Raw genomic sequence first — 14575 nt, 5'->3', positions numbered from 1 at the left:
AGTGCTGTTGTGTGGACAGAGGGAAAAAAATGCTTTATAAAAAAACTGAAATACTCTATCAAAAAAAATCTCAAACACCTCCTTACTCCCTATACAGTGAACTGCATACGTCCTGGAACTACACCATCCACACAGACAGCCCTTTCAGATTTCCACACTTGAATAAATGTATATACTGTTCAATTACAGATATATAAATAATGCTCTGTTCAGATATCTGCAATTCTGTGTTTTGCACATTACAGTAGATAGGGTGTAGGTGTGTAATTTGGGATTAAGGCTCTTCTCTTGGGGTGTTTTGATGTTTTACATTTAAGGCATTTAGCAGATGCTCTTCTCCAGAGCGACTTACAAAAGTGCTTTACTGTTTACCCAAGAAAAACCTCAGCTAGTTTAAATAGACTAATAATTCAAAGATCCTCTAATCTTAGACTCTACTAAACACAAGTCAATATGGAGACCATAGTACTCTTCTCTCAGAAGAGGAGGGTCTTCAGTCTGGGTTTGAGGACAGCGAGCGTTGGACTCTGCTGTTCGGACACCCAGGGGAAGCTCGTTCCACCACTTCGGTGCAGGACAGAAAAAAGTCTGGACACTCGTCTTCCGTGGATCTTAAAGGATGGCGGGTCGAGCCGAGCCGTACTTGAAGCTGGAAGGGCTCTCAGTGCAGATCTGCTTTTGACCATCGGCATCAAGTACTGGTGAAGGGGCTGGCTGGTCCAGTCTTGGCTTTGTAGGCCAGAGTCAGGGGGTTGAATCTGATGTGGGATGTCTCTCTTTATGAGCGGTACTGTTGCCCTGTATGAGCATCCTCATGCAGGTGATTTTGAGTCTCTGGATGGATGGAAATATTTAAAGTGGAGTGAAGGGAGGGAGCCTCATTTTTAATAAATATCTGGATCGGTGTGGATGGGGCCTATTTTTAAATATATAAAAATATATAACATAAAAGTGCTACAAACAGTTCTTTAAGTGATGGTATAGATTAACCATTGCTGTGATGAGTGTGAGAAACCTTCTAAGTGTTTACATATAGTCCTTTATCAATGTATAGGTTCTTCACACAAAGTAGTTCTTCTGTGGCATCACTCAAAGAACCCTTTATTTGTTGGAGTGTACAGTACAGCCCATGTAGATGAGGACTGTCCAAACTGAAGCTTCTACCTAATAGAGGACAGCAGGGAACAAAATATGGATGTTTTTATAGTTTTTGAACTTTTGAAAGTCACAAAACTGAAGTCCGAATTCATACTACAGCAGATACTTAGCTATTTAGTGTGAGCCAGTTAGGTTACAGTGCAGCCTCCGCACTGGGGGGTTAGTTACCACAGGAGCCCCATATTGAAGCCCATGTTCATTGTATGTAAGTGTTGCTAAATCTTTGGAAGTAATAATTAACAGTAGGATCTGGAGCTTTACTTATTCATTTGTAGCAGATGTGTGGGTTGGGCGTGTATCTGGTCTATAATGCCATCAAATTACACCCTTTTTCTACCCAATCCCTATTCATGTGGACCCCCCCTGAAGCTAGCCACTGCCTCTTTGCAAGCTGCTGCCAATGCAGCATCGCCAGGCAGCCAACATGCATGAAAGGAGTAGTCTGGTACAACAGCTGGCAGATGCCTGTGCTGACCAACATCACAGTGGGAGTGATGTGGGGAGGAGATGCCATCAAAATCTGAAAGAGCAAAGCCAATTGCGCTCTCTTTGACTCTGGCTGCTGATGGCAAGCAGCATGACCTGGGATTTGAACCCAGTTAGATTAGTTACCACAGTAGCCACCCATTGAAGCCCACATTCATGTGTTGCTAAATCTTTGGAAAATGTAGTAGGATCTGGAACTTCACATATTCATTTGTAGCAGATGTCACTGGTCTGTAATGCCAGTTTATCTAATTATCCATCTAATTGCACCCTTTTTCTACCCAATTTGGAAGGCCAGTTTCCCAATCCCCATTCATGTAGACTCTGGGGTTTGAACCAGCGTCCCTCAGATCATAGTGGCAACGTATTAATCCACTGGACCACTTTCAAAATTCATGTGTTTGCATCATTTATCCGAATTGTTAATAAACAGGATCTGGAACGTTACATTTTCATATGCTGCAGATATGCAGGTTGCTGTAAAATATGAAAAATACTCAAATATTTATGATTATTTTACTTCTCACTTGCTAAATTCCTTCGAAAGCAAAACAAACACACACCTAGTTTAGTCTGTAATGGTTTAATAAAATCAGCAATGCAGAAACGCGAAGACAGAACAGGAATGAACCCAATTAACTGAACCATCAGCCCTCATGAAGGTGTTTCAAGGCCTTTAAAACAAACAAAAAGAGGATTCCTTCCAGCAAGGGTTCTTCTGGCCTTGCTGGTTGTAATACTGAAACTGGAAGTCATTTCTCCATTTACATTCCAGTCATTCTGTACAGAGCAGCTGTTCTCAGTGTACACAGTGTGACCTGAAGGCTGAGGGCTTTGCACCTAACTTGCCTTTTCAGATAGTTTCAGATGTTGCAGATAGCTTAATCTGTTGTTTGACAGCTGAGACCGAGCTGTACTGGAGAGAAAGCACCTTTAAAAGTGAGGCCAGGCGCGGGTCTGGCTATTTTGCAAATGTTAAGGACACAGATAGAGACAGGATAGTCGTCGCTCGAGGCTTTAAGGACAGTTTAGAGAGAGAAATGCGAAGAACTTCCAGGTCAGCTGCTAGGGGACGGTTCTGGCTTTGGGGTTTCGTGGGGGATGACGTCTTTACTACAGAACAGGCTTCTGAATAACCCTTCATAAAAGCCTACAAATGAGTCTTGTGCCAATGTAAGCTATTAACGACACAGCCCGAGCAAACATCCTCGTGCTGTCCCCCTATGAGACACTCATCTGAAGACTATGCCCGACAACTAAAAGTGAAAGTGGTGTGATTTGATACAGCTACACCCAGCTAAATTACCGTCCCAGGAGCAAGGAGTAAAGGCACAGTCCTTAATCCACAAACCATTCAGATAACACTCCTGAATATACTGTGATCAAGGGTCTTTCTTTCTTAATTAAAAGAAAATCTAACATGTCAATGAACTAGTAACCTTCTCCAAACCCATTCTCACAATTTTTACTAATAATAAAAAATTTAAAAAAAACACCTCAGGACTATGCTTAAGATCAGTCTTGCCCTAAATTGTAGTCTCAATAAACCACCACCAGCATTGGAATGGTGAATCTTTAGCCTAGTCTTAATTTTGATCCTTAACAAAGTCCAGATTCCCAGATTAAGACCAGTCATGGCCTACTTTTCCAGTCTCAACAATGAATGAATCACCATTAAAAAAAGATTTTAGTCCAGACTTAGTCTGGGTCTGTCTTTAAGAGCCAGTTCCAAGGCTGTAATCTCAATGATGAACCATCATTGGAAATTCTCCAGCTAGTCTAAAGTTGGGTGTGGCTTTAAGTTTCAGATTTCTAGATTAAGCCTAAATTGCATTGAAACTCTTTTTAGTCTAGTTTAAATCTGGGTCTGTCTTTGAGAACCAGCTTCCGGGCCAAGATCACGTCTATTCTAGGCACATAATTGTTGTCTTAATGATGAATCATCACTGGAGACTCTTTTTAGACTGGTCTAAATCTGAGTCTCAGTCTTTAAGAGTCAGATTAGGCTTAATCTTTAACCAAATTGCAGTTTTAGTAATGAATCACCTTTTTTTTATTATTTTTAGTCCTGACTTAATCTGGGTCTGTCTTCAAGGTCTTTTATGCCTAACCAAATGTTAAGGACACAGATAGAGACAGGATAGTCGTCGCTCGAGGCTTTAAGGACAGTTTAGAGAGAGAAATGCGAAGAACTTCCAGGTCAGCTGCTAGGGGACGGTTCTGGCTTTGGGGTTTCGTGGGGGATGACGTCTTTACTACAGAACAGGCTTCTGAATAACCCTTCATAAAAGCCTACAAATGAGTCTTTTATGAGTCTTTTATGCCTAACCTTGACCTAAATTGCAATTTCCATGACGACTCAAAATTGAAAGGTCTTTTTAGTCTGGTCTAAATCTGAGTGTCATTAAACCAGTCTGACTAGTCTTGGTCTAAACTGCTTGATCTGTCTTAATGATGAATCACCACTGAAAGTTCATTTTGGGCTACTCTTAATTGGGAACTGTGCATTTAAGGGACAGTTCTCCAGATCAAGACCAAGACCAAGACCCAGCCAGACCCTAAACTAAAAAGAATTTCCAATGGTGACCAATTGCGGAAAGTACAATTCAGTCCAAAACTAAAAAAAAATTTTATCTTAATCTTGGTCTGGGAAATTGCCTCTTAAAAACACAGACCCATATTAAGACTAGAGTTTAGTCTTAACCAGTTTCCCTGACAGGTATTAAACCTAGTGTTAGACTACAGAGCGTTCTGAATGGTAATTCTCTGTTGAAAGTAAAATTTAGTCTAGGACTAGGCTTAATCCCTTTCTGGGAAACTAGCCATATAAGTTTTTTCAATTCTGATTAATCACTGAGGCAGCAAAACCTTTAGCCCATAACTAGGCTTAGTCTATAAAACTGGCCTGAGACTAGACTAAAAATCATTTTTAATGGCGCACTGGCCATTCAGTCCACGGCTGAGCTTAATATTTGCCCTTACTCTACTCTACAAGCAGTTGCGGTCATTTTTATGGTCTGACTTTTCCTGCTGCCTCTTTTAATGACCGACCTGAGTGATAAGCTATCGGTCAAACAACTGCAAGCGTGTGAGTTCACACCTTGAGTGCACAGTCAAGAGCAAGGCTGCTCAATCCTGGTCCTGGAGATCTACCACCCTGAAGAGCTCAGATCCAACACAGCTGACTGTAATGTCTAAGGCCTTCATTACCTGGATCAGTGTGTTAGATTCAGGGTGGAGCTAAACTCTGCAGGCTGGTAGATCTCCAGGACCAGGATTGACCAGCCCTGGTCATGAGCAAGGCAGTCATAGAGACCCAAAACAAAGAGAGAAAGGTAAGATAAGCAAGTAAGCAAGTACAAGGACAACCGACACTAGGCCAGCTGTAGCTCCTGGTGGTGGTTAATAATTTTTTATACATAGAAAAAAGCTTTAAAATGATTTTGGTCAAGAAAAGAAAAGCACATGAACGGTGGCAATTACACAGTTCAGAGTTAAAAAGTGCAGAACACACGAGAGATAATACCTCATCAGACTAGAGAAGCTGTGGGTTAGAGCTGGAAAGAAAGCAGGTGCTTAGGAGGCACGAGTCCCAGGTTGGTTCTGCAGTGGAGTTCGGAGCGACGACAAGCTTGAAATGGCTCGAGACTAAAATATCGGCCTGCTCTCCTTCAACTGCAGTAACACAAAGCTAACAAACTGTCTCTATACACACACACACACACACCTCGGGTGTGTGTGACTGCGTTACTGTGCTGAAGCGGTTAGCAGTGTGGTAAGAGAGGTTATAGCAACAGCGTTGCTCCGGGTTTTGGTCGGCGAGGCTCCCTCCGTCCATTCGTCCGTCTGTCCGGTTAGCACTGGGCAGCTCATTCCAGCTTGACCTCTCCCTTCAGCTTCCTCTTCACACGAGAGTACGGACTCAGCTCATCGTCCATGATGAAGTCATACAGGACCTTCACCCAAGACGTGTAGCAGGGAAGGTCGTCGTAATACTCCGATGCGATTTTCTTCACCTGTTTGAGAAGAAAACAGGTGAGAGGGTTAGAGGTATGAGGTCACCACGGTTTAGGATGATGTAGAGGGGTGGGCTTGACCGGCTGGTGAACCGAACCCTAGTCCACTACCTGGCAGGCAGTGTTGCTACCCTCTACACACTCACCGGAAATCACGGTGCGCATTACTGGGAACACTGTGGACACACTGACAGGTGTGCAAATGCGCGCACACACACACACACACACACACACACACACACACACACACACACACACACACACACACAGCTTGTCCAGTCTCTGTAGAGAAGAAGTACTGCCAATAGAATAGGACTCCCTGGAGCAGATAAACATCATCAAGCTATCAGCACCATGCTGCCTAATAATGCCAGGCCTGGGCTAGAGGGGTATATAAAGCCCCCCAGCATTGAGCTGTGAAGCAGTGGAGGGACTGTGTTCTCTGGAATTACACTGGTCAGTGTTTATTAAGCAGTAGCAATATCCTAGATATGATTAGAAAGCATAACGTGAATCACGACAACTAAATTTATCACGATACGATGAAATATCACCATATCTGTAACCCAGTCAGATCCAGGCGTATTTAAAATAGCCCATACCCGACCCATTAAAACGTGCCTGTATCTGACTGGGAGGACGTCCCACTTTTTTTTTAAAGAGACGACGTCAAGGCCGGTGTACGATGTAGCGATTAAGCAGTGGCTTTGGAAATGCCTACAATAATACCACTGCTCATCATTACGTTAAATATCCTAGCTACAGTTTTCACTGTATATTAATGTACAGCAGTTTTCAGGCAAGGATCATCCAGCAGGAAAGAGCAAAGGTTTCCCAACACCAGACCTGAACTGCATGGACTTCAGTCATTAAGTAAGTAATTATCGAGCAATTTCAAGCCATCGCTGGCGTGAATCAGCAGAGCTGCCGATAAAGCAGGTGGGCCGTCAGAGCTGGATTTGGGAAATACGGGACAGATGACTGGTTCAAGAACAGATGTTAAATTTCTACTTCTCCTCCTTTTTCTCCTTTGACTCCTGATAAAACCTCAACTATCTCAAACTTTTCCAAATGATTTACAGCATTCCTTTACGCAGACTGTGCCGACTAGGGAGAACTGGTCAAAGTCTTCTTCACACTTGATGGGACATTTACTCATTGACCGTTCAGCAATTCAGCAGCTACACCTGTTACTGATTAAGTCCACATATATATCAGAGGCCTACATATTATTATTATCATCATTATTAACCAGTAAAACCGGAGCGATTACGTCCAGATAATTACAATCTCCATTTTTACAACTGATAGTGCTATCTATTAATGGCACTTTATTCTGGCTCATGAACTCATAATGGTGTGCTTGTAGTCTCTAGTGCCAGGAATTGACTCAATGTGGGACTAACTCAATGGACGGCACCAGTCCCCACCCACCTCCCCCCCTTTCAAAACAAAAAAAAAAGGACATTGGAAGATTCAATTTCACCCAGCGTCAAAAGCAGATTCATTAAATTCACAGACTGCGAATGCAGGTCATGCCCAAACCTTTAAAAATGGAGGCTGTTCCAAAAACGTTGATCTCTACAAGCTCCATAATGGCAACTAGTGCTTGAAGGCCTCTAGCACTGCAATTTGTAGACTGTGGCTATGCTCTAATGCTCTAAGTGTCTTCAGTGTCTTCTGTATTCATTTTTGAGACGAAAATACAGTAAAAGACTGTGAAAATAGTTGAAATACGTAGTAATTTACACATCTATTAATTTTATATGAGTATTTATATGGTTTGTTGGGTGAATAATGAGTGTAAGCTGATGCAGTGTTAATTATCATCATCATCATCAGCTTAAGCTCTCTGAAATCAGTGCAGCTTACCAGAGGCAGCCTCCTCCCAGGGATGCTGGGGAAGTCATGGTGTTCGTTGTGGTACCCCACGTTGAACGTGAGCAGGTTAAGAGAGCCGTAGTAAGAGTAGGTCTCGTGGCCTTTGAGGAACATGTAATGCTCGGCGATGAAGTGTCCAGAGATGGGGTGGAGCCCCATGCCCAGCATCGAGCCGGCCAGCATGTAGACCACGGGCTTGGCTCCCCAGAGCCAGTAGAGCACAGCATTGAACGCGAACTGAACGGCCACATTGGCCAGTTCCAGCTGGCTGATGGGCTTGGGGTTGATGCAGAGGGGCCGTATGGCGTAGAAGAGCGGCTGGAGAATAATCCAGACGAATTTGCGGAAGCGGGTGCAGAAGAACCAACCCTCAAAGTCCGTGGGGATGTCCACATCCACTCCATCGCCACCCAGGTACCGATGGTGGTCGAGGTGGTAACGCTTGAAAGAAGCAGAGTACGGCAATCCAATGGGGAGGTTGGCGAAGATGGCGAACCAGCGGTTCCACTTGGCCCGGTTGTTGCCGAAGGCGGTGTTGTGGGAAATCTCGTGAATGGCTAGCGTCATGGAGTGGTTTATGCAACTCCCGAACACGTACGTCCAAAACAACACCCATTTCCAATCCAAGTCCTTAACTAGGTAGAAGGCCAGGAACTGAACCCCAACCATCATACAGACTATCCATTTCAGCCTGGGGTCCGGACCCATCAAGGACTTGATCTGTGGATATTTTGCTGATGAGAGAAACAGAAAAAGACAGTTACACATTTGTCAAACAGACAGGCAGGAAGGTAAAGTGGACAGCAGATTACAATTTTCCATCCTGAGAACATCGTAGAGCCAAGAACTTTCTTGAAACTTTCTTGAACAGTTTAGTGGACCCACTGTTCTTCGCTTGCTCTTCGGTGCATCAGGCGTCGTTGTTTTCTACCTGTAGAAACAAACCTCACCCTCTCGGCCTCTCAGTGTTTACACAGTTAAGGATGATGTCAGGACAAGCCTTGAACTAAGAAAAAGAAATACTGTAGAGTCGATTCTGGGTACTGGCTAACTCCGCCTCCAAAGTGGGGCTCCAAACTCAGCGATCTGGGGTCTGGGGGTTCACCATCAACAACTGCCCAGGCCATCTCCAGGTGGGTAGATGGCTCCCTCTTACCGGATTCCCGCCGGCACAGACACCCTGCGCTTTCGCAACATCGCCATATATAAAGAGAGGGTGGCTGACTTCACATGTATCAGTTCTGACCCTACTAGTGTCCGGAGCAGTGCTAGGGGGAGCTACGAACCAAACCGGGAGCAAAATTAAGGACATTTTGACAAAGCCTGGAATCACTGAAGGCCGGGCAATCCAGTAGGATGTGTTCGATCTCTATATTGCTTTTATCCATAGCAGGAGATACACCAATTATTAGTTTTTGAGCAATCTGCCTCGAGGAATTGCTGTTTGTATTCCAGTGCACTCTTACAAATAAACAGAGGTGTTTCACAGGGTTGTTTGAGTGATGTGAGCCATGGAAGAACCATCTTTGATTCCATAAAGAAGCACTGTTGTACGAGAGAAACCTTTTAAAAGGGTTCAAGAAGTGGATGTAGCCTGCGGCTGGTCTTTTGGGATATTGGAGCTAGAGCTGGAGCTAGAGCTGGAGATGCTGATGATGGAAGACTGTGGAGTGAGTAGACTTGTACTGATCTGGAGTTTTTGTAGAGTTTTATTGCATTGCACTATAGGGCTGGTTTCGGTTTCGGTCATCTACTGAACGATTGATGGGTCGCTGGCTTCTGTGAAGAGACTTTAAAAAGTAGAAGTTCAAGAGCTCCAAGTCTAAGACTTCCTGGATGATTGCACAGCATAGTAATAGACGCCAAATTCAAGTAACAACTGGATAATAGAGTCTAGTCTGAACCTGCCCAAGCTTTTCCTTTCATTTTCATTTCAACTGTAAAATACTCAGGACCATAATTCAAGTGTGACACACTGTGACACATCTGAAAAGTGAGAAAGTGAGTGTCTGGAAGAGACTGTGACTGAATTTGGTGTTTAATCATTAACTTAAAGGCCTCAACGATTGGGAGATTGAGCCTTCGGGTGGATTTAACAGCGATTTTAAAAAGAAAAACCCAACTTTTCTTCAATCTGAAGACCAAAATCGTGAACTAGCCAAAGGAAAAGGACGTCTAGCACGTAGCCGAAGTCTTGCTTTCCTGTTTTATCACTTTCCCTTTCTTCCACAGACCTACACACAGACCACACAGTGTTAACTGAGGGCATGTCCTGGCAAAGATGAGTAACTTCCTGAGAATGAGCTTGAACTGCCTTACATGGGGCGAGTGCTGACTGAAGACTCGGCTGAGGCAGGGGCGTAAACCTCCACGACCAAGCTGTCAGACTGACAGCTGTAAACGTCCAGCTTTGCCTGCCCAAACAGTCCATGAAGCCATACTCTACCTGTACTGAATCTGGACCGGTTCTCACCTCCGAATCAAAACAGATGGACTGCCCACTTGCACGATTGGCTTTCGATTGGCTGGCCTTTCCTCCAACACTGAGCCACGTGTAACTAATGACACCTGCTGCCATTCGAGTCAGGCTTGAATCCAGCGTCACAAAAGCCTGCCGGCATGAATTATTCAGGCAGGACAGCCATCGGTCCTCACTGACTGCTTCAGGACAAAGGCCTAGCAGGCCTTTATGGACATACGGTACTCAAAGGGATAACGGAGGCTAGTACCGCTACTGTGGTCCACTTAATATCGGCACAATGGCTCTGGCTGGGTCCAAAACCAAACACTAGGACACTCAACATCAGGACTGGGCATTCATCCTGTTCCTGAAGGTCAGATATCCAGCAGAGTTTAGGGTTCGAGGGGTATCCCTGCTCATTAGAGATAATTACAAGGTTTGGCGGGCATGTCCAAGCAGAGGAATCCTCAAACTGTGCTGCAATCCAGCTCCAGAACTCTTAGAAATCCTCCTTCTAATGTAGCTTTAAGTACACTATATTGACAAAAGTATTGGGACACCCACTCATTCAAGGGTATTTTTATATATTTTTTAAAAGTTTATCCTGCTTTTGTTGGAGTATCCGTCTCTACTGTCCAGGGAAGAAGAAAGCTTTCTACTGGATTTTGGAGGAGCATTGCTGTGAGGATTTGATTGCATTCAGTATTAAGAGCCTTAGTGATCACCACCTCACCTCACCTCATCCCCAACTCTCCAATGGTTAGATGGAGCTCCATCCATCATTCCAGAGAACACAGTCCCACACAGTTATACCCTCCTAATCTTCTTCGCTGTCATTCAAAGGGCTTTCCCTTCTTTTTTGGGCTGGTAGAAGGACAGAATATCCAAGATAAGCTCAGAGAGACACACTGTAACCCATCACAATAACTATACACATATGATCAATATGCCCAGCCCTGCTATTTCACACGTATTTGGCGTACTCAGTATGGCCGTATGTGGTTTCAGACTCTGGACGGTTCAGATGTCCAAACTTTAAAAGCCACGTGGCAAACTAACCTAGGTCCCGCCGGCAGGCGATTAACCTTTGGCCCCACCAGGCCTTAAGCTTCATGTGACCACCACTGTGGACGTCAGAGATGATTTGAACTCTTCTACTGGAGGACTTTAACAGGTCGTCCTGACCCATGAGCTTGCTAGTGTTTAAACGTGACACCCCCCACATCTGACTCCGTAAACAGCTCATCACCCGAGTCAATACAGGCCCCATTCCAACAGGTCGTAAACAGACGAACTCCTGCAATCAGCCGCAAACAATCAGCTAAATAAAAAGCACAGAGCACAAAGAGTATCAAAGGTAGAGAACAATAATAACACTATATTGTTATTATTATTATTATTATATAGTTACATAATGTAATATATTGTTTAAAACAGAGGGAACATTTTGGTCTCTAAATGTTATATTAATACCTTGATACTTCAGGTGCTCTATGCTCCAAGTCAGTGCTTATATTATTTATTATATTTTACAAGCGTGGAAAGTCAGAGAGCTAAAGTTTCAGAGTGGAAAAGTATATTCAGAGATACACACAAAAATCCCTTGATATAATAAAACCTAAATTTAACAATCAAATCTCAATTCTCTCAATTGAATAATCAATTCCCTGTTTGAGAGTGACTGATTCATTACATTAAAGGAATGATTTATTAAATTAAGGAAACTATTTATTACATCTAGGTGATGATTTATTAAATCAAGGGAGCAATTCATTTAATTATGGAAACGAGTCGTCTCATCAAGGGGAACGAGTTGTCTCATCAAGGGAGCAATTAATTTAATTATGGTAACAAGTCGTCTCATCAAGGGGAACGAGTTGTCTCATCAAGGGGAACGAGTCGTCTCATCAAGGGGAACGAGTCGTCTCATCAAGGGGAACGAGTCGTCTCATCAAGGGGAACGAGTCGTCTCATCAAGGGGAACGAGTCGTCTCATCAAGGGGAACGAGTCGTCTCATCAAGGGGAACGAGTCGTCTCATCAAGGGGAACGAGTTGTCTCATCAAGGGAGCAATTAATTTAATTATGGTAACAAGTCGTCTCATCAAGGGGAACGAGTTGTCTCATCAAGGGGAACGAGTCGTCTCATCAAGGGGAACGAGTTGTCTCATCAAGGGGAACGAGTCGTCTCATCAAGGGGAACGAGTTGTCTCATCAAGGGGAACGAGTCGTCTCATCAAGGGGAACGAGTCGTCTCATCAAGGGGAACGAGTCGTCTCATCAAGGGGAACGAGTTGTCTCATCAAGGGAGCAATTAATTTAATTATTGGAACGAGTCGTCTCATCAAGGGGAACGAGTTGTCTCATCAAGGGGAACGAGTCGTCTCATCAAGGGGAACGAGTTGTCTCATCAAGGGGAACGAGTTGTCTCATCAAGGGGAACGAGTCGTCTCATCAAGGGGAACGAGTTGTCTCATCAAGGGAGCAATTAATTTAATTATTGGAACGAGTCGTCTCATCAAGGGGAACGAGTCGTCTCATCAAGGGGAACGAGTCGTCTCATCAAGGGAGCAATTAATTTTATTATGGTAACGAGTCGTCTCATCAAGGGGAACGAGTCGTCTCATCAAGGGGAACGAGTCGTCTCATCAAGGGGAACGAGTTGTCTCATCAAGGGAGCAATTAATTTAATTATGGTAACGAGTCGTCTCATCAAGGGGAACAAGTCGTCTCATCAAGGGAGCAATTAATTTAATTATGGTAACGAGTTATCGCACCAGAGGGAACGATTTATAATGCATTAATAAATTAATCCAATAAAGGAAACGATTTGTTGCATCACGGGAATAATTTACTACATTAAGGAAATTATTTCTTACATCAAGGGAACAAATTATTAAATTAAGAAAACGATTTATTGCATCTAGGAATCGATGAATTACATCATCGGAGCGATTAATCAAACCGAGGGAGCAACTTTTTACTTTTTAAACACGGACAGAACCATTTAATCCTGTAAATAAGAAGTTTCCCCAGCCCAGCCCAGCCCAGCCCAGCCCAGCCCAGCCCAGCCCAGCCCTCCAGCCCTGAGCCCGCAGTCTGTGCTAAGCTAGGCTAAGCTAGGCTAGGCTAGGCTAAGCTAAGCTAACAGGGTGGGTGTTAGCTAGCTTAGCTGTCCTGACATAACGGTATGCCCTGGTAGGCTTAGCTGGCCTGCTAACTGCTATTAAACGATTAAATGAGGCCATCACAGCCTGAATTAACAATAATTAATGACTTTATAAGATTTATAGCAACAAATGAAGCTAAAACTGGCTCATTTAATAACGGTAGTAACGTAGCTAGCATTTACAGTTAGCTGGCTAATGTCTACTTACATATTATCGTTGTATTTTTTTTTTTACTTTTGACATCCCACTGTTTAAATTTAACGATAATTAGACTAATAAGAGCAAAAATGAAAAAAAAAAAAACTTAAAAAATATTTTTATCCTACAGGATACAGGAAGGATTTTAAGGTTTTGCACGTCCCCCACGTTTGACCCACCATAGACAATTTCTTCATTATTATTTTAGCTAATATCTGTTCCTTTATGACTGTAGCATCAGTACTATGGATATTTGAATAAAGTTATATCAAATAACACCGATAATCACGAGTTATTTAACTAACTAACTTGGTTTGAACCCCGAATTTGCCAGTCCACCTTAAATAATGCAGCTGTTGCATTGGCTGCGTTCTAACGCCGGTGCGGTTGCTCCACTGTCACCGACGGACCATTTAAGGTGGACCGGAGAGTTAGACCAGCTCCATTGAAAATGGAGAGAAGCTCACCCAAAATTTCTTTCCTCCGGTCCGCATGAGGCTGGTCTGTGTACACCCACTCGTAATCATCGCGGGCTACTCGGTTCCCCATCTCACCCGACCTGCTGCGGTGTTAATTTACGATGTTTTAACGACGAGGCGCTCTGAGCCGTCCCTCCCTGCAGGCTCTGCTCTCCTCACGGGGACGAACAGTTAGCTCTGAGCCAGCCTGCTCAGGGTTGCCAGATCCAGCGCAATGCGCAGCACAAACGGGGCAGAAATCCCTCCCATCAGTCGCTACCAGAACCTAATTGCAGTCTAATGTTGCCATATATCCTAGATCACGCTTTTAAAATTAGAATTTGCACATAAATAAAATACTTTTTAAATGGTTAGAGGCTCGCATACTTTATTTTCTTTTCATGTGTAACAAAAAAAAAATATATAAATTATTATTTGTGTATATTTTTCTGGTTTGTAATGTATTAAAGTATAACCACGTACACTACAGATACTTACAATATCAGATAGCTAATATTTCTATTTAAAAAATGTAAATTATGAATATTGGCCAATTTGACACCGGCGAAGCGCAAACCTGGCAACCCTGTGCCTGCTTGGCAAGGCGCGGCGCTGCTGCTGAGAAGTGGGAGGGGCCACAGTTGACTCTGACGAGCGGAAAGGCGGGGAAAAATACGTCACGATGTAGTGAAACTATATTTATATTAAATTTAAATTTGATTAGTTTTTAATTTGCGTGTTTTTAAGG

The 14575-nt window shown here is 43.5% G+C and overlaps 1 protein-coding gene across 1 annotated transcript; it reads right to left on the bottom strand.

The window, feature by feature from the left end:
- Positions 1-2221: 2221 nt before the first annotated feature.
- degs1 (delta(4)-desaturase, sphingolipid 1) lies at positions 2222-14012 on the bottom strand. The gene is made up of 3 exons (XM_072670577.1): positions 13837-14012; positions 7533-8275; positions 2222-5660 (listed from the first exon to the last, which is right to left on the bottom strand). Exons 1-3 carry the CDS (start codon positions 13916-13918, stop codon positions 5514-5516), a joined length of 972 nt encoding a protein of 323 aa, XP_072526678.1. The 5' UTR covers positions 13919-14012; the 3' UTR covers positions 2222-5513.
- Between the last annotated feature and the right edge of the window lie 563 nt (positions 14013-14575).

This window comes from Salminus brasiliensis, chromosome 24 (assembly GCF_030463535.1).
Source record: "Salminus brasiliensis chromosome 24, fSalBra1.hap2, whole genome shotgun sequence".
Taxonomy (NCBI): Eukaryota; Metazoa; Chordata; class Actinopteri; order Characiformes; family Bryconidae; genus Salminus; species Salminus brasiliensis.
This window is presented reverse-complemented; position numbering and strand designations above follow the sequence as displayed.

Bases quoted from the DNA above. Each gene is read 5' to 3' on its own strand.
- degs1 (XM_072670577.1), bottom strand. From the start codon at position 13,918: ATGGGGAACCGAGTAGCCCGCGATGATTACGAGTGGGTGTACACAGAC. The intron at 8,276-13,836 runs GTGAGCTTCTCT...TTCTCTCATCAG, and splicing joins CCGGAGGAAAGAAATTTTGG to CAAAATATCCACAGATCAAG. The intron at 5,661-7,532 runs GTAAGCTGCACT...CTTCTCAAACAG, and splicing joins CTGGGAGGAGGCTGCCTCTG to GTGAAGAAAATCGCATCGGA.